Here is a 19,878-nt window from a genome sequence, read left to right as displayed (position 1 = left end):
GCGAGTCATGATCAATCTACCCATGAAGTTTCATAATCCTAGGCATATGCTTTCTTGAGTTATCATCCAAAAAACCTTTTTACTATTTCGGGCCACCGTGACCTTGACCTTTGACCTTGTGACCTCAAAATCAATAGGGGTCATCTGCGAGTCATGATCAATCTACCCATGACGTTTCATGATCCTAGGCATATGCGTTCTTGAGTTATCATCCGAAAACCATTTTACTATTTTTGGTCACTGTGACCTTGACCTTTGACCTAGTGACCTCAAAATCAATAGGGGTCATCTGCGAGTCATGATCAATGCAGTGCTCCAGCTAGGCCTAAATCGAAGGGCGCCGCGCCCTGCCCTCCCGAACCTCCGCCCTGCCCCCCCGAACCCCCGCCCTGCCCCCCCCCCCTCTCAAAAAAAAAAAAAAAATTTTTTTTTTTTTTTTTTTTTTTTTAAATATGATAATTCATAAATCTCTTATTTCATTGTCATTATTTTAATCCTCATTGTAGACATTATATTTGAATGGTTTAATAATAATGGGAATAATACAATTATTTATAACATGTAAATTAAAATGCAATAGGAAGCATTCCAGAAACACCCGCGCGCTCGAACGTGCCCTTTTCACAAAATACTGCGCGTCGAAAGTGCCCTTTTGACAATATACTGCGCGTCGAAAGTGCCCTTTTGACAAAAAAGCCCCCCTGCCCTTTTCAAATCCTAGCTGGAGCACTGTCAATGTACCTATGAAGTTTCATAATCCTAGGAGTATGCGTTCTTGAGTTACCATCCGAAAATCATTTTACTATTTCGGGTCACCATGACCTTGACCTTTAACCTTAAAATCAATAGGGGTCATCTGCGAGTCATGATCAATCTACCTATGAAGTTTCATGATCCTAGGCGTATGCGTTATTGAGTTATCAATCGGAAACATTTTACTATTTCCGGTCACCGTGACCTTGACCTTTGACCTAGTGACCTCAAAATCAATAGGGGTCATCTGCGAGTCATGATCAATCTACCTATGAAGTTTCATGATCCTAGGCGTATGCGTTCTTGAGTTATCATCCGGAAACCATTTTACTATTTCGGGTCACCGTGACCTTGACCTTTGCCCTCTAAATCAATAGGGGTCATCTGCGAGTCATGATCAATGTACCTATGAAGTTTCATGATCCTAGGCCCAAGCGTTCTTGAGTTATCATCCGGAAACCACCTGGTGGACGGACCGACTGACCGACATGTGCAAAGCAATATACCGCATAAAAATACAGTTACACATGAAAAATTCCGATTTCACTCGGTATTTAGATAATAGTGTCTTTCATTTTTATAATCCAAAAACAACCATGCACATCAACACAGTAATCTCAGCCATTTTCCTTGTCCAATTGGGAAAAGTACCCATACCGGTCCAATTGGGTAAAATTGAGATGTGAAAACCTCAAAATTGGTAAAAATCGAGTCGTGAAATCCTTAAATTGGGAAAATCACGTCGTGAAGTTTGGGTCTTATTGAATACATCATACAGTTCAAACTTAATTGAACATACCCATTAAAATAATCATTTGCAGTCATGCCTTAATGACCATTACTTAAAGTAATAAAGTTGATATAAATAACAAATTATTATATAGAAGACACAAAATCAATTACTAGTTGATTTAATCTCTTATAAAGCAATGTCTCTCTCTTTCATTTTTTTGAAAATTTCAACAATCTTTGATGTTTGATCATCACTCAGTTGCTGGCATCCCTCTCTGCACAGCATCATTAAAGCTGTCAATGTGTCCTGTGATAGACGGTTCCGATTGGTCGTGCAAAGATTGTTCATTAGACTGAACAACCTTTCCACAGAGGCAGTGCTGGAGGGCATTTCAAACTACGATAAGGTTTCAAACAGACGTCAAACAGTACGCTGGCTGCCTGACAAAAGAACAGCAAACAGTAACGACTCTATTGATTGAACGCGCTGAATAATAAAACCCGATATTAATCGAGCAGTGCTCCAGCTAGGATTTGAAAAGGGCAGGGGGGCTTTTTTGTCAAAAGGGCACTTTCAACGCGCAGTATTTTGTCAAAAGGGCACTTTCAATGCGCAGTATTTTGTGAAAAGGGCACGTTCATGCGCGCGGGTGTTTCTGGAATGCTTCCTATTGCATGTTAATTTATATGTTATAAATAATTGTATTATTCCCATTATTATAAAACCATTCAAATATAATGTCTACATTGAGGATTAAACTAATTACAATGTAATAAGAGATTTATGAATTATCATATGTAAAAATTTAAAAAAAAAAATTTTTTTTTTTTTTTTTTTTTTAGGGGGGGGGGGGCAGGGCGGAGGTTCGGGGGGGCAGGGCGGAGGTTCGGGAGGGCAGGGCGCGGCGCCCTTCGATTTAGGCCTAGCTGGAGCACTGATCGAGCGTGTGGTTACACACAACTATACGATTTTCTTTGTTCGCTCGCCGAAAGTTGGGTTTTGTTACGAAACTTTTGATCGTTTTGAGAAAAAAAATCGGACGTCGATTGGGATTTTTTCAGATGCCGATTGGGAATTTGGGAATTTTCACTCGATTGGGAAAGTACCGTTAACCGGTACTTTATAAAGAAGGAGGAAAATCGCTGAATCTTCATTAAAAATGTCAATCTTAAGACTTGAATAGCACCGTCATGGACATTCTTCAGTTTTTCCGAAAGTATCCCACATTTTACGGGACATTTGGTCTGGTTAACTTTGACTTTTTACCAGACGAAAAAAAAAAATCCTGACCGAAAACATTTTTCCAGACAAGGCATATTGGGCAAATTTCTTTAATTCTAAAAGGCAAGACACTTGGACTAACAGATACATGTACTGTCAGTAGGGCTGTAATGTCTCATTTGAATATTCGAATTACTCGAATACGGCTGTGGACTATTCTTATTCATTATTCGCATTTTGACAAAGTTACATGAAGATTGGGCATGAAATGTGACTTCTACACTGTGTACAAGGTTTTTCTTTTTTTGACCTAGTGACCTAGTTTTTGACTCGGCACAACCCAGTTCGGAACTCTACCGAGATTTCATTGGGACAAAGCTTTTAACCAAGTTTCATGAAGATCGGACAAGAAATGTGGCCTCTAGAGTGTTTACGAACAAATGTGAACGGACAAAGACAGGTCACAAAAGTTCACCTGAGCAATCAGGTGAGCTAAAAAAACTGTGAAAATGGGACATTTTAGGCTAAAAACTGTCAAAAACTGACATTTCACAATTAAAAATTACAGTTCGAGTTAATATTATACCTAAGAGAGACTGCAGCTTTAGATTTTGACAGTAGTTAGGCTTTTGTATGGTTTTAGATATTTACCAGTGAGAATATTGTTTATCTGGATGTAAGTGGTTCTTTGTTAAAAGAACGTGTCAAGACAATAAAACTAGTATTTTAATACATTATTTTAAGACATTTTAACATGATGCAAGAATTAAACATTTTTTTACTATTCTTTTTATTAACAATCTGAATTTCACAATGTGTACAAGTTCGTGACTTGTTTTTTCCCCACAATTTTCAGAAGTTTGCGACTCACTTTTTAATTTTGAAAAATGCACTACTAGAGCTGCAACAATTCACCAACAGCTCGATTCGATTTCAGACAGTCCGATACCGATTGTTTCGATTCACTTCATCTTTCAACCTAGTTTTATCATATATTGACTATTCTGCCTCAAAATAAACATTTCTGTTCAAATGTGTTGCATACCTAGATTCATGTATCTTGGGCATTTGTGTGTTTGTTAGATATAGTTTGGTTGGTTCAACAGTGTTTTAAAAACTGTTGCCATAGCAACCAGAATTTTTGACGTAGAAACAAAATGAAATGACGTGCATAATGTCGATATTGCCATCTATCCATGTTTTAAGTTTCATGAAAAAATATTAAGAACTTTTAAAGTTATCGCAGGATCCAGAAAACCACCATTTTCAGAAGTATTTCTAGTCTATTTGTTGCCATAGCAACCAGAATTTTTGACGTAGGAACAAAATGAAATGACGTGCATAATGTCCATATTGCCATCTATCCATGTTTCAAGTTTCATGAAAAAATATTAAGAACTTTTCTTCAAGTTATCGCAGGATCCAGAAAAGTGTGACTGACTGACAGACGGAGCGCAAACCATAAGTCCCCTCCGGTGAAACCGGTAGGGGACAATAAATAAATAATAATAAGGCTGGCGACTTGAGTAGTTGGCTGGTGCTACCTCCTGCTAAATCAACGTTATGTTTGCGTTTGACATGTTGCATTAGATTAGTGGTTGAGCTGGACTTGGGGTACGCCACGTCCGTGAAGCACAGTTTACAAGTAGCTTTATCAGGAGGGCTACCATCCCGAAACCCAAAATACTGCCACACTTTTGAATTTAGCTTCTTAGGCGCATCTGATAATTTAAATTTGTCGGCCACAGCTTTTACAGCCATTTAGACGCTTTTTCCGTAATGTAGACCGTAATGCACTTATTGATTGGATGACTAAAGTAATAAGTAACAATTGCATACATCGTAATTACAGGTAAAGATAAAACCTATACCTTCTTGTATCAAATAGTCAAGAGTACAGCGCGCTTAATGTATCTATTTCTATATGTTTAAGAATTGAATCGAATTTGGTAGGGTTGGTATCGATACCGAATCAACGTATTTAAAACCGATTTTCAATGCATCGGATCGAATCTTTGCAGCAATATGCACTACTATTTTTTTTCACAAAGTGAGGGGGCAATGGCTGCTTCAAAAAATCAGAAAAAGCGCTGTTCTCAATTAATACTATTCTTACCTTTTTGTGTTGAAACTGTCGTTTCTTTGGTCTCCCGCGGGCACTTCCAGTTCTGTTGTTGTTCATAATTGTTTTGGATCTATTGGAAAAAAAATTATAGGTTTATATCTACATGTATAACTGTGGTAATGTGGTAATGGCACACATCACAAACAATACCATATGGAATTATGGAGAAGACATGTTTTGTACTTTAAGGGAAGACAACTTCAAAAATCGGGAAGAAAAGGGATTTTTTTCACTTGGCACTTCATTTCAATTTTTGAAATATAAAAAATACTGGACCAAATTTCAATTAAATTTGACTTTCTCGCTATATGTCACTCTGTGTTTCATCTACACATGTACACCATTTTAATTTTATAACGCTTCTTCTGGTTGGTTGTTCTCATTGTGTTGGCCACTGATATGGCGTTTTAGAACCGAGTATTTGATCGACAAAATATGACAGCAAGCACAGACATGTAGCGAGAAAGTCGAATTTAATTGAATATTAAAGTTATTAGCCGAGCATGAGATCGGTTAGTAGTGTAATCTCGTTGCTTTTACTGTCTTTTAACGAATCCAGTTGGATTTTAGCAGCAACTGCATGGGAACATGTGTGTTTTTGATGAAAAAGGTCACGTCCAGTCTATGTTAGCGTTTCCGATCGCCAAAATCGCCAAAGGCGATTGAATCTTTCAGCTGGCGATTAAAGTTAAAAATGTGAATGAAAATGGCGATTTAAAAAAAACATGATATTTCTCTATATGTTAGTATATAATATTCCTTACTTTTAAAGAGAACACGGTACCGATTTCCAAATGTAATCGCCATAAAAGCTACAGGTGGTAATAGATAGTCCATTGATAAGAGATAACCGGATCGTATATTCAAGCCACATAACACAGTCATGTATGCTGCCAGATGCATCACGGGAAATTTTCGGGTAACTTTCCAGTCGCCAAACTGAAACTGTGATATTTAAAGTCCAATCGGTTACGAGAATGTTTATGGAGGCGGAGTTATAAAGTGATTATTATTTTTTATTGACGTGTGTCACAGAGTAAGCGTTTATCGCAGGTTTATTAACAATGAATCACAGTTGTAGAATTAATACGTGATATAAACAGTGATTTTTTTTGCTTTTTTTGTTACAGCCTGTGGTATTTGGATTGGGAAAATTTGCGCAATAAACCATGAAATTGGGAAAAATAGCGCAATAAACCATGAAATTGGGAAACATTATAAATATGATTATAAGAACAGAATAAAAATTGCTAAGTTCATGTTTGACAGCATTTTTATATTATAAAGTGTTGCTTTAATGTCTTCTTACAACGTTTAGCTAATATCCTTCCACATGGATATTAAACTTGCCATAATCTATAGATTCTTCAATATATATGTACCATTATGATTTAATCATAATCTCTTTAAGAGTATGAATTAAATTCAGGATGTTTTTTTAAGTAAAATATGATATGGTGAAAACATTAACAAATATTAACAAACATGCTTAAGTGTTCTTGCTGTGTTAATGTTGTATTAAATGGAGCTAAAATAATACATTTCATTTGTTTACCTTTTAATATCTTGCACAATTGACATCCTCAGTTCAATGCCATTTCACCAAACTATACAGCGTGACAAACATAATAAAGCAGAATATGCATATGAATCTGATTATACACAGATCCACTAACATATAAATCAAATCATGTTTGTCTCTTTCCATTTTCGAACGATACCCATCTTAAATGCTTTAACTTTGTGAGTAAACTAACTCCAATTTCCCAACACAGATTTCCGTGACGCACATTCACTGTGAAGATTTCTAATAAATATTTGTTGTTGTTCATCTCAAACGTACTATTTTGCGTTAATTGACACACACATTAAATTATCTCCTAATACAGCAGGGTTCGACATTAACTTTTTTTAGAGCAAGACCGTCGGACCAGCTCCTCTTAAAATGTACTAGCCCGAACCTGATGTCTACTAGACCATAAATGACATAATCATCGCAAATAAACACAATTGTGTCATGTAACTGTTTAATCAGGATTTATCAGTAAATAATCAGTGAACACCAGATTTTTTTTAATGCATAGAGTAAAACAATAAAATAAAACTTTTGTTTTTGCTTTTCTTCGTCAAATTCAAGCCATGGGAACTGACTCGATTTTCCATCTAGGGTAAAATTGACGTTTTCGTGTTTCTTCATATTTACGTTTCGTGTCAATTTTAGCGTCGGATTCTTTTTATTAACTGATTTGTCGGACGAAAATCCGAACTTGAACAAAGCCATTCTTTTAATATCATTCTCTTGTCTGCTACGCAAAAATGTTAACATTGACGATACCGATTTTCGATATAAGTCGTAGAATCATGCTCTACAGTTTTGCGACACTGCAGAAAATCATTAATATTCATGACAACTTGACCAATGGAAACCAGCAATTTCTGCAGGAAGCTCTCCTTTGCGTCTTAAAATACCGATGAATCATGTGAATTCTCCGCGTTTATTTAAATACACTAGTTTTGTTTTAATGTAAATTATGGAAACGAGAGTAATTTTACACATTAAAAATAAAGGTTTTCACAGCAGTTAGTTATAGTTATATATATGAATCAGTATAGATTTTTTATGTACGACCAGTCGGACAAGCTAGCCCGCAGTTTTACTAGCCCGACCACCGATCTTACTAGACAATGTCTGTCGGACGTGCCTTAGTGTCGAACCCTGTACAGCGATTTTCCTCCTTCTTTATAAAGTACCGGTAAACGGCACTTTCCCAATTACGAAAAAAATACAAATATCCCAATTGCTGTCCTTAAATTCCCAATTAAAGGTAAAAAAAAAAAAAAAAAAAAAATTTTTTTTTTTTTAAAGCAACATTTAGTTAGTTTCCCTTTGCAGCTCTATAGCTTGAACCTAGGTTTATATAATATTAACAGCTTGAAAACACTTGGTTATCAATTTTAAAGTATTTGGGAGCAAAAAATCAAATACACCAATTTTCCAATTTGAGGTTTTCACGACTCGATTTTCCCAATTTTGATGTTTTCACGACTCGATTTTTCCCAATTGGACCGGTACGGGTACTTTTCCCAATTGGACAAGGAAAATCGCTGTAATAACCATGTGATGTCCGCTGTTAATTTTAGTGTTATTTATCATTTTCGCTGCTCATCGCAAACTTCTCGTTTGCTTGCCACCATCTTGGACGTGTTTAAAAACAGGCATTAACAATCGTAATACATCGACTATCGACGGTATCCTCCGCAATATAGAGAGAGATGTGTGGATAGCAACGTAAAATCGTATTCGGCTACATTCGTGAACATTCGTAAGTCAGTTGTCATTCGGCGAAATTAACGCTAAATGACATTGTAATCTTATTGGCTTTATTGGGAAAATTTGGTCAGATTTTTGGGAAATTTTGGTCAGATTTTTGGGAAAAAACGTCATTTTTTGCAATTGGGAAGCAGCCGAATATCAGCGGTAATTTTGGGCAAAAAAAATCACTGATAAAACCGGTAAATAAAGCAGTACATTAAAGGCGGTTTTGGGCATCATCATCACACCCATTTACCGTACTGTAAACAATCATTAATTATGAGGAGTTAATTGCAATTGGTGAGCAGTGTAAAATTACTTAGGCCTAAAAAAAAAATCGTTTGTTTCCACTGACATGGCCAAAAAAATTAGGGTAGGTAGGTAGGCAAATAATTTTATTTTTAAAAATATTTTTTTTTTAGAAATTGTCGTACATGGTGCATTTTCTTCTCATGTTTTGTGTATAACTGTATGTACAATAAATTTGATGATGTCTGTAATGCTATATGACCATATTTAAATGCTTTTATGAAATAAAAACTTGCTGTTCATTAATATTGAATGTGTTGCTTTCCTTAATTCCGAGTTTAATGTTGACTTCTGGCAACGGCTTAAATATACCATTTTATGACCAATAAAAGGCATAACTATAACAAGTCACAGAGAGCTTGACCCTCAGTGTCTATAGGGATTCAGTGTTGTTATACTTTCTGGTCCTTTGGGTTCATGCAGTGTATTCTATATTATTTATTATTTATAATATATTAAATACCTCAAAAGCAGTGCTACGGGAACACCAGTGGTGTTGCATTTAACATTATCACCATGGAAAGACCCAATCAAACCGGATGTGCTTTTATATTTCTTGGATGCAGTTAATGTTCCCAAAGGACCACATTTTCAGATTATATTATGTACTGGTGGCGTGGGGTCTATCTACCCATGAATTTCAGGAACAGAACAGAAAATTTATTACGACTTGTATTATATACATACAATTACACACACAAAAATCAATAAACAATCACAAAATCAAATCACACCAAGCACAGAAAAGCAGAAATTTAATGATATAAAGAGAGGCTAAACAATTATTTAGACGGGCTATTCACAAACAAATCAAAATTATATACCTGAAGAAAAAAAATCCTCTAAAAAAAACAACAAAGTCCAGCCCTCTGAAAAAATCGAGCACCAGGGGTTCCCCATGGGACCATGCCAGCATAGTTTAACCCCCCATCCCTTCACCCAACTTTATCCCAAGTCATACAAAGTTTTAATATTTTATAAATAAGTGGGTGGGGTAATACGAAACTACTGCACCATATAAATAAACACATACCGATTCTAACATGATATATACCTGTTTAAAATATATTTAATAATAAAGATACTGTAAAATTGACACGTTTGCAACTGCTTTAATGTAGGCCTACCTTCGATCTCAAAACTTTCAGCCGATTTTGACTAGTCCAAATAATTAGACGTAAGCTACCCCGCTTAAATCGACCTCATATATATAGGAGTAGATTTTGACATGTCCGTCTTACACTTTACTGTGTAAGTGACAGTTATGTCTCGAGAGTGATGTTCCTGGAATAAATCGTCCATCTGCTTTGAGTGAGAAACATTTTTTATTAGTTTTTGCTCCTCCAGATGTTTGCATTTGAAAAATGTTATCGCAAGAACTGACGATGCTGCATTCGACGTGCTAGCGCTGGGCGCCGCCATCTTGTTTATGTTGAAAGTTTAATGTACGGCGCCGATAACGTTGAACGCTTATTGAGCGCGCCGAAAAATACGCGGTCCGATTTTTTTCGAATTTTGGGCTCAAAAAAGATTAGGACCGGCGGCAAAAAATTAGGTAGGGTCGGGCCACCGGCAGGGTTTTTTTTGGCACGATTTTATAGCCGAAATTCGGCTATGTTCCCAATCCCAAAAAGTATACTATTTACCCAAAATGTGGCAAAAAATTCCCAATTTTTTTTTTTTTTAGAAAGAAGTCTTATGTGTATTTTATCTCAATTTTAATTCAATTACATCTAACAAAGTATTATATGATTTTTTTTCTTTTAATTTGAATGATTATAAAGAGTTAAATCAAATTTAGTATTTCCCTAATCAGTGGACTTTTCGTGTGGAAAAAAAGGTTAATGAATTTATTTTCCCACTTTCATGAAAATGCCGATAAAATTCCCAATTCCAAAGCCATGGGCTATCTTCCCAAAAAGTGGGGAAAAAACCCTGACCGGAAACAAACAACTTTTTTTGTTACGCCTTACAGCGAGTAAGTTGTGAAAAACAAAACCCGTTAATAATTTGATGCGGTAACAAATTAAATCCAGTGCATGTATATTTTATCATGTCTATTTGTAAAACTGGCCCCGTGTTCACAAAGCAATTTTTGCAATCGAAAATCGATTTTGCTTGTCATTGAAAATGGATTTCCATTGTAGTTGATAGGCAAAAATGAAAATCGATGTCAGTTAAAATCGATTTTCGATTTCAAAATCGTTTTGTGAACACGGGGGCAGCTGATTTACACCGTTTTTCTACAGCCATGTGATAATAACTATTCACTATGCACCTATACCGGTATGCCATGTAAAACCTGTGTTATAAGAAAGAGCGCGAAAATATTGCTGTCGTCTGCAATGTCTAGTTCTACGCATGCAAAGCATGCTTTTGTAAAAACAGACGATGTGTAACTAAATATAGCCTAGCCGCTCAGTACATGCAGTATTTAAGACTTACCGGTACGTTTGAATAAATTATATATTGCAACTATGGAAAAATATGTCAATTCAAGAATACTTTGCAGTAAATGTATTTTTCAAGAATCAAGAAGCACCAGACTGCGGCAAAAATTATTGGGAGAAGGGGGGGGGGGGGGTGGCGAATAGGAGTTACGCAAGACCCACCCAATCAAAGACCGGGGTATATCTATCTAAAAGTTCTAACATTGTATACCGTTTATGCCAGTGCATTAAAATAACTATTAATGAAAAAAACACAAAAAAACATTGTTGATACCTATAGATTCATGATAATGATTATGTCGTTCATTGAGCAAATAAGGTTATAATGTGGGTCGTTATCGTAGTGCTAAAATTTGGCTATTTTTTTTTCTTAGCGCCAACCTAGCCAGTGTTCCACAATCTTTCACCAATAGGCATATAGTGCGTTTCATACCTTGCAGGGATTTCAATAGACGCAGAATTTTGCGTATTGACGCGAGCAAATTAAAAACCGACTCGCTTTTGACGCAATTTGACCTGTGCGTCAGTCAGTTAACATCACGAGTTCCAAGCAGGGTTGGCAACAATCGACCGCCCCAGGTTTAAACCCGCGTTTTTTACCGGTTAAAACCGCCCGTTCAATACTCCCGAAGTGGTCATTACTGGTCCATTGAACTTTACCCCCAATTTTAATTTATATTCCATGCCTAATTAAACAATATTGATAATATAAATTAAACAGACATGTTGCCAATAATGTCTTAAGCTATTAATACACACTATTTTATACCTGTTCATGCAATTTGTAGGCCAATCTCTCAAAATTTTGCAAATAAGTCAAAGTTGGTCCATTGGATTTTTCTGGTTGATTGAACTTTTTTTCAATTCTAATGAATTATGATGCTCAGATAATTCTGTGCTTGATTCAACAAGAACCTGTCAATTACTGTGTATGAGTTCAGGGGAGTTTTTTTTAATAAGAAAGTTACGCCGACGCCGATATTCGGCGTCTTCCCCTACCAGAATTTTTCCCCCAAAATACAATTTCCCCACCAAAATATCATTTTTCACAAAAATATAATATTTACTCTGAAAGAAATGTTTACTTTTCCTTTGGGCATTCGACAATTATCCAAATTTACACCATGTACAACGATCTCGCTCTCTCTCTCCAGACGAACACACAAAATCTGGGAATCCCAGTTATTCTTATTTACAGCTCTTAAATTACGTCATGTAAACTGGGCAACTAATTGTAATAATCATGTGACTATTTTACTGGATACCGATCTTGCGTGAGAAGGGTGTTTCGTCAATTAATTACCGGAAACCATTCAAATTTTCATCTGGGCTATGTGCAAGCCAAGGTATAAACGTGAAAACAAAAAAATGTCTCACAATTGGCGTTCTTACACAAACAAAATAAAACATTTGGACTCGGAAAATACTGAATGTATCGATGCATTTTTTAAGAAAGAATCATCGAAAACCGTTATTACCCAGCAGGATTCTGAGGAAAACAACATCGAACATTGTGAAAGTGAAAGTAGACAATCGGCAGCTGCCCCTCCTTTCCCTTCCTATACTGTAGCAAATCAAGATCGTCAACCCATTCATCATGAAATTGAAATCACAAAATTGACATCGTCCCCCAGCCCCAGTACAGAAATATAGTTGAAAACATTTCCCATTATTAGATATACACCTGCAACTTTATTAAGGACTTTGACTTTAATACGTGCTAAATGTGTTTAAGAACAAAAAGGACAAGAGACAAGCCTCTTTTGATGAGTTATAGACATTGAAATGAACAGTTTTTAATAATATAAATAACATTTTATGCACACATAAAAAGTTTTATGGCATTGTTCGTCTTTTATTACTTGTGTGTAACCCAAAACGTAAATTGTTTCTATTTTTAAATTGTTTCTATTTTTATTGTCCAATCATATCGGGTTATAGGATCACGTGAGCTCTTTCTACCAATAAAAATTGATCCTGGCCATACTCGTTTTGGAATCCTTACTACGCAGTTGCATCTTTATTATTGTCATAAATTTCGACAAATTCGCTCTTCAGCGGTAATATAAACGTTTTATTTATTACACCATATGACACAGTCTTATGTGGTGTTTTTGAAGGATTACATTTCTTTACACGGTGATCTACATTATTTGTGTTTTAAACGTGTTTAAGGGACAAACAGCTAGTTTCCTTTGTTTCCTTTGTGTGCACGACTAAATCTCGCGTGATTAAGCTCTGACTCCCGCGACGTGATCCAAGATGGCGGCGCCCATCTCGAAGAAAGTTTATATCTTTGGACACTCGTTCGTGAAGAGGTTGAAGGATTTCATTCGTCAGGATCCGTCACTTCGTTACGATTTGGGCCTAACCGGCAGTCCGATGATCCAATACTCGGGTTTTCCAGGCGCCACAGTGGACTGTCTCCGTAATAAATTACAAGACATCTTGGATTTCGTTCCAGACATTGTGATCTTGGTTGTGGGAACCAATGATATCTACAACCCGAATCAATCGCCACTCTCTGTAGCTTCGGCAATACGTGATTTTGTGGACACCTTACTTTTTGTTCATGGAATTCCTCGAGTTATTGTGCTGCAAACACTGCACAGACATTCCCCTACTTGCCACACTCGTTATCCAGTTGACATTCATTGGTTCAACAACAGGGTCGATGATTTGAACAGTCTTCTCATCGACTGGCTGAATTCTCCGCCCCATGGCCGAGCATACCTGTGGCGTTTGAAGGGGTTTTGGTCACCAGAATGTATCCGTACTAACTTTGCGGATGACGGTTGTCACCTTTCACCTCGTGGCCAGCATAGATTTTTCACCAACATTCGGGCCGCGGTTGTCGCTGCCCTTAAACAATCGATCTGATTAGTTATCATATTTTGCCTGATAACTTTTCAGGTTTTTTCAAATTGGTCGGTCTGTTTTAGTAGGTTCAGACCAGATATATATATTCCGTGTCATATTTTTGTCACTTAAAGTTATCAATCCAAACGGGACACAATTTTCTGTTACATTATGACGGTTTTAGCTATCATATTCACATGAAATTGATTTTATTAAGGCCGTTCTTTAATACTACGCCTGAGTTATTCAGTTCTGACGGATATGGATATTATCGTTTTGTTTTTTTTCGTAAGAACTATATTTGGGCCTGATTTTCATTATTCAGTGCAGGCTATGCTTTATATATTCCAATATTATGCCTGATTTTAGTTATTCCGTTCAGGCGGATATTGACGTGCTAGTTCTCTATGTAAGACCTATATTTATGCCTGATTTTAGTTATACCGTTCAGGCTTTGTCTATATTTTCCAATATCATGCCTGATTTTAGTTATACCGTTCAGGCTGATATTGTTGTCATAGTTCTCTACATTAGAACTATGTTTATGCCTGATTTTAGTCATACCGTTCAGGCCATATTTTTATTTTTCCATATCATGCCTGATTTTAGTTATACCGTTCAGGCTGATATTGTTGTCATAGTTCTCTGCGTTAGAACTATGTTTATGCCTGATTTTAGTCATACCGTTCAGGCCATATTTTTATTTTCCCATATCATGCCTGATTTTAGTTATACCGTTCAGGCTGATATGGCTGTGATAGTTCTCTACGTTAGAACTATGCTTATGCCTGATTTTAGTCATACCGTTCAGGCCATATTTATATTTTCCAATATTATGCCTGATTTTAGTAATACCGTTCAGGCTGATATTGGTGTTATAGTTACCATATTTGTTATTCGATATAACACCTTATTCCAGATGAAGCGCACAAGGCAGCGTAAAAAGACGGCCACGTCTACAACCTGCTTATGTTGCAAGGGTACTACATCCTCTGGCAAACAACCCAAAAACTCTACACCAGCAGGGCCGTCAATGGAGCCGGCAGCGGACCAACCCAGAGATGTTCCTATACCGGCTGTGCCCGACAGCCTGACATATGCTCCAGCAGCCACAGGCTCCTCCACACCCTACCCATCACAGGTCCAGTCGGACTTTCTCTTTCCAACTGCTACGACGAATCGTCAATTACCCTTGCCATTGGACCCAAACGTAGGGCTACACACAGTGCCATTGGACCCTAACGTCGGCCTACACACAGCCATGCCCTCTTTTGACATTGACTCCTCGAGTTCTTCCGATGAGGACCAGGGTTTCAGCTTTTCCCAGGCACTACATACACATGCCAGGGACATACTACCAGGTACTGGTCACCTCTATGCAGAGCCAATAAGTACCCCAATTTTGAGTCAGGTGAAAAAGTCCATCTGTAAAGACATTTGGCGCAACAAATTTGTTGAAATGGCAGCTCTGCTCCCTTCAACACTGTCCACACAGGCCAATCAATATACGTTACAGTTGGACAGTAACTCGCAAATTTCCATAACTCCAAAGTCCAACCTGCGAAAAATTACAACTATTGAACAGTGGACAACCGCCATGATCAGATTTATGGCAGTATATACTTTTAAGTTCCCCTCTGAAACTCAGGCTATACTGAAATACACGGAGATTGTCCGTGACATTTCCAGCCGTCGTCCAGGCTCTGCCTTCATCTTCTACGATACTCAATTTCGCCTTCTAAGGGAATCTATTCCCCTCCCGTGGGACCGTCTTCACACGGAATTTTGGTTAATGGCCTGTACATCCTTTCCCACCCAACACTCAAGCCCTTCCTTTCGCCCTCAAAGAAACCCCTCACGAGCGCCTTACAGACAATCTTCGTCCTACAAAAAATATCTTGAGAACACCTGTTTCAACTACAACAAACGTTCCCTCTGCCACACTCCCTCTTGCCCCCACCCCCACACCTGCGGTTATTGCAGAGGGTCCCACCCAGCATACGAATGCTCATTCCCGTCCAGAGAGCACGCTGCTAAGGCCGTCTCCACTCCTAGACCCTCTAAACCAGTCAGATAAAACACCCGTTGTTACCCCAGTTAAAATTGCCATTCTTGCCCCTTACTTGTCGGGTTACCACTGGGCCAATTATTTGATGGATGGTTTCACCTACGGTTTTAAACTTGGTTATTTTGGTCCACGGGTTCCTTTTTCGGCCCCAAATCTTAAATCATGCAAAGAACACCCTGAAATTGTACATTGCAAACTTCTTGATGAACTAGACGCTGGTCGGATTCAGGGTCCTTTTCCTGTCCCTCCCTTAGATAATTTTCGTGTCAGTCCAATTGGTATTGTGCCCAAAAAATCTCCTGGACAGTTTAGATTAATTCACCATCTTAGCCATCCTCCGGGCCAGTCCATAAATGATTTTATTGAACCAGATCTCTCTTCTGTTTCTTATTGCTCTTTCGACGACGCCGTTACCCTCTTGTTGAGTATTGGCCCGGGTACTCTTTTCAGCAAAACCGACATTGATTCGGCTTTCAGGTTAATACCAATTCACCACTCTGACCACCATTTACTCGGCATTCAATTTCAGAACAGCTACTTTTACGATACTTGTCTCCCTATGGGAGCTTCATCTTCGTGTGCTATTTTTGAACGTTTTAGTTCCGCTTTGCAATTTATCTCTGTTTCACATTTGAACATCCCACACATTGTTCACATTCTTGACGATTTTTTATTTATGGGTCCAAAGAATTCTCATATTTGTCAGACTAGTCTGGTCAATTTCTTAAATTTCTGTGCGCACATTGGGGTTCCCATCAAACATGAAAAAACAGTCACGGCTACTTCCACAATTTCATTTATGGGTCTTGAATTGGACTCAATACTTATGGAAGGCGACTCCCTGTAGATAAGTTAATTAAAGCTAGAACCCTTTTAAGTTCATTTGTGAAGTCGCGTAAAGTCACCCTTAAAGAACTTCAATCCCTTCTGGGTCTTCTAAATTTCTGCTGCCAAGTTATAGTCCCTGGTCGCAGTTTCTTACGTAGACTCATAGATTTAACTATCAAGGTCTCAAAACCTCATCACCACATTACTCTTAACAAAGAGAGCCGCAGGGACCTGCGTGCTTGGCAAATGTTCCTTGATCATTTCAATGGGAAACAATTACTTTCTGAACAACGCTGGCTCACTTCCGACACTTTACATCTTCACACGGACGCATCCGGAACCTTAGGTTTCGGAGCCACATTTGAGACACACTGGTTTTCCGGTACATGGCCTCAAACTTGGTTAGGTTATGACATTACCTTTAAAGAGTTATTTCCCATTTCTCTCGCTCTGGAAATCTGGGGTCACCAACTTCGCAATGGGTGCATCGTTTTGCACACGGACAATGAGGCAGTAGTACATATAATAAATAAACAGTCGTGCCGTGTTCCATTTATTATGTCTCTAGTACGCCGCGTAGTCTTAGCCAGTATGAAATACAATATCCTGTTACATGCCCAACATATCCCCGGGAAGTACAATTTGTTACCGGATCTCCTTTCTCGTTTACAGATCTCCGAATTCAAGGCAATGGCTCCCCACATGGACCTGCTGCCAACACCCATCCCAGAGCACCATTTCATATTTTGAATCAAACAGTGTACAAATTATTGGACAAATCCCTGGCTCCCTCCACAAAAGCCAGTTACAAAAATGCTTTCCTCCAATATCAACGTTTTCATTCCACTCATTATCCTTTGTCAAACTGCCTGCCTATTACCACTGATCGTTTAGCCCAATTTATTGCTTTCTGTCACAATCTGAGTTTCCAGGCCAACACTATTTCCACATATGTTTCGGCTTTGGGTTACATTCATAAATTGTACAATTTGGCAAACCCCACAGAATCCTTCGTGATCAAAAAGTTGTTGTACAGTTTACGCCGCACGTCAACCGCAGATAAACGTCTGCCTTTCACTATTGCCAATATTCGCACTTTACTGTTTTTCCTTCGGTCAAACATAAAAGACCATTACCATCGAGTCCTATTGAAGGCAATGTTTCTAATGGCATTTTTTGGTCTTTTCCGGGTTGGGGAATTGTCACTTTCACATAATGGTCATCAAAATACCATTTCCCGCCAGGACCTTACTTTTTTGTACACCGATTCCAAACTCTCATCGGCAGTCGTTACAATCCGTAATTACAAACATTCCAAGGGTCAATGTACCTCAATTCCTCTAGCCAGTCAATCCAACAAACAGCTATGCCCAGTCCGTGCATTATTTAAATACATACGGTTGTGTCCCTCTGATACAGGCCCCCTTTTCAAATTTGCTAACGGGGAGCCTGTCACAGCCACTTTCTTCAGGTCAAATCTTAGAACCTGTGTTGTTGCTTCGCAATTAAGCCCGCACCGTTATACATCCCATTCTTTCCGTATTGGCGGGGCTACGCACGCCCATTCCCAAAACATGTCAGCCTCTCAGATTCAGCAGTTAGGTCGTTGGAAGTCCAACGCATACCTTAAGTACATTCGGGCCAACCCCTTGCCAGTTTAAATCCCCCCCCCCCACAAGTCAGTCAACTGACCATAATAGACTCCGTGTATTTCTCTAGCCAGTTTAAGTATTACTCTAAATGCCAGTGCATATACACCTAGAAGTGTACCATTGTTTACAGTTACCTGACAGTTTAAGGCTGCAGGTGTTCATACTTAGTTTTGCTGGTGCTTGCACTTTTTGTACATATTTGTTGTGTATATATATATATATATATATATATATAGTTTGCTGACGGTTTAAGGCCGCAGCTCCATGTTCTTTGTTAACATTGCGTTATGTTAATATTTTACCATTATTGTGTTTCTGTAACTTTTTGTTTACCTGACAGTTTAAGGCTGCAGGTACATCATTCACCATTTTGGCTTGTACAGGTTTTTTATGTACAAATACGTTGTAAACATCTTTTGTTGTCAGACAAGATAAGGCCCAACTCCATTTTGTGTTTGCCATCATGACTTTTGGCTTCGTCTACAATTTTATTTGATAATCTTTGTGATGCCGTTTTTGTTTTGTCTACCTGACGGTTTAAGACTGCAGGTTGTTTTTTGCTTTTCATACCAATTTTTGTTGGCATATCGCTTCTGTCATTGGCAACAATCGGCCCACAGCCTCATCAACATATTACATCACTGCTTGCTATGATAGTTTAGAATATTTGTTTGTTTTTATGTTTGTATGCAGTGTACATATTATTGACTTACTTTCAACTTTATTTTCTCCACTTGTTGATGTATTCATTGTTTTATTATTGTATGTTATTTACACTTTGTCTCGTTAGATGCCAAAATATGTTGTGCAATTCTTATACATGTATAGGGTTTGTTCCACTCGGTTGTGTTCAATTATTCTATGATCTCCTTTCGCTGTATTACGATAAATTCCAGTACGTCCATTTTAGACCTTGCCAATGTCAAGTTTTCATCTTATTTAAAATTGAAATTCTATGTTCACGTATATGCTTTAAATTTTTGTAAACCCACGGAGTGATGGTTTAAAGCCAGACTTATTATTTTTTAACTTATAACGTTACATGTAGCATAGTTATTCTTTTCCAGACTTTTACTTTTAATTTATGTCTGTCCATATTTACAATCTGCGTTAGTATCCGTTCAGGAACAGTTACCTCCCTTTATTCTATTGCGATCTTCTCCCGTACTTCATGGGCGGCGGGGTTCCCCTTACGGCTCCCCTTTGTGGCGTGTTTGTTCCGCCCATTATGTCAGTATAGGAAATAACATGATATATTTTCATCTATGTTATGGCATTTTACAATAAATGCCCATTTTCGATCAATCATGTTGTGTTTGTTCTTTCCTATGACATACGAGTCCGTCCGGTCTAAGACCATTTCATTTTTATAAAGGACAATACATAAATAACATTTTATGCACACATAAAAAGTTTTATGGCATTGTTCGTCTTTTATTACTTGTGTGTAACCCAAAACGTAAATTGTTTCTATTTTTAAATTGTTTCTATTTTTATTGTCCAATCATATCGGGTTATAGGATCACGTGAGCTCTTTCTACCAATAAAAATTGATCCTGGCCATACT

At 37.7% G+C, this 19,878-nt stretch overlaps 2 protein-coding genes across 3 annotated transcripts in view; both read left to right on the top strand.

Annotated features, from left to right (window-relative positions):
- LOC127841657 (uncharacterized) overlaps positions 1-19,616 on the top strand; it is a 425,798-nt gene extending 406,182 nt beyond the window's left edge. The window contains exon 2 of the mRNA XM_052370685.1: positions 18,316-19,616. The gene's annotated coding sequence lies outside the window, so the exon portion shown is untranslated. The remainder of the gene's footprint in view (positions 1-18,315) is intronic.
- Positions 12,715-19,616, top strand: LOC127841655 (integrase/recombinase xerD homolog). Of its 2 annotated transcripts, XM_052370683.1 has the most exons (3): positions 12,715-12,964; positions 14,683-15,124; positions 17,332-19,616. In XM_052370683.1, exons 2-3 carry the CDS (start codon positions 14,683-14,685, stop codon positions 18,318-18,320), a joined length of 1,431 nt encoding a protein of 476 aa, XP_052226643.1. In that variant the 5' UTR covers positions 12,715-12,964; the 3' UTR covers positions 18,321-19,616. The 2 variants fall into 2 exon arrangements, with proteins under 2 accessions (XP_052226643.1, XP_052226642.1); XM_052370682.1 differs by having other exon boundaries at positions 12,715-15,124.
- Positions 19,617-19,878: the final 262 nt, after the last annotated feature.

This window comes from Dreissena polymorpha, chromosome 8 (assembly GCF_020536995.1).
Source record: "Dreissena polymorpha isolate Duluth1 chromosome 8, UMN_Dpol_1.0, whole genome shotgun sequence".
In the NCBI taxonomy this organism is placed as follows: Eukaryota; Metazoa; Mollusca; class Bivalvia; order Myida; family Dreissenidae; genus Dreissena; species Dreissena polymorpha.
Note: the sequence above shows the minus strand (reverse complement) of the source record. Positions and strands in the feature narration are given on the sequence as shown.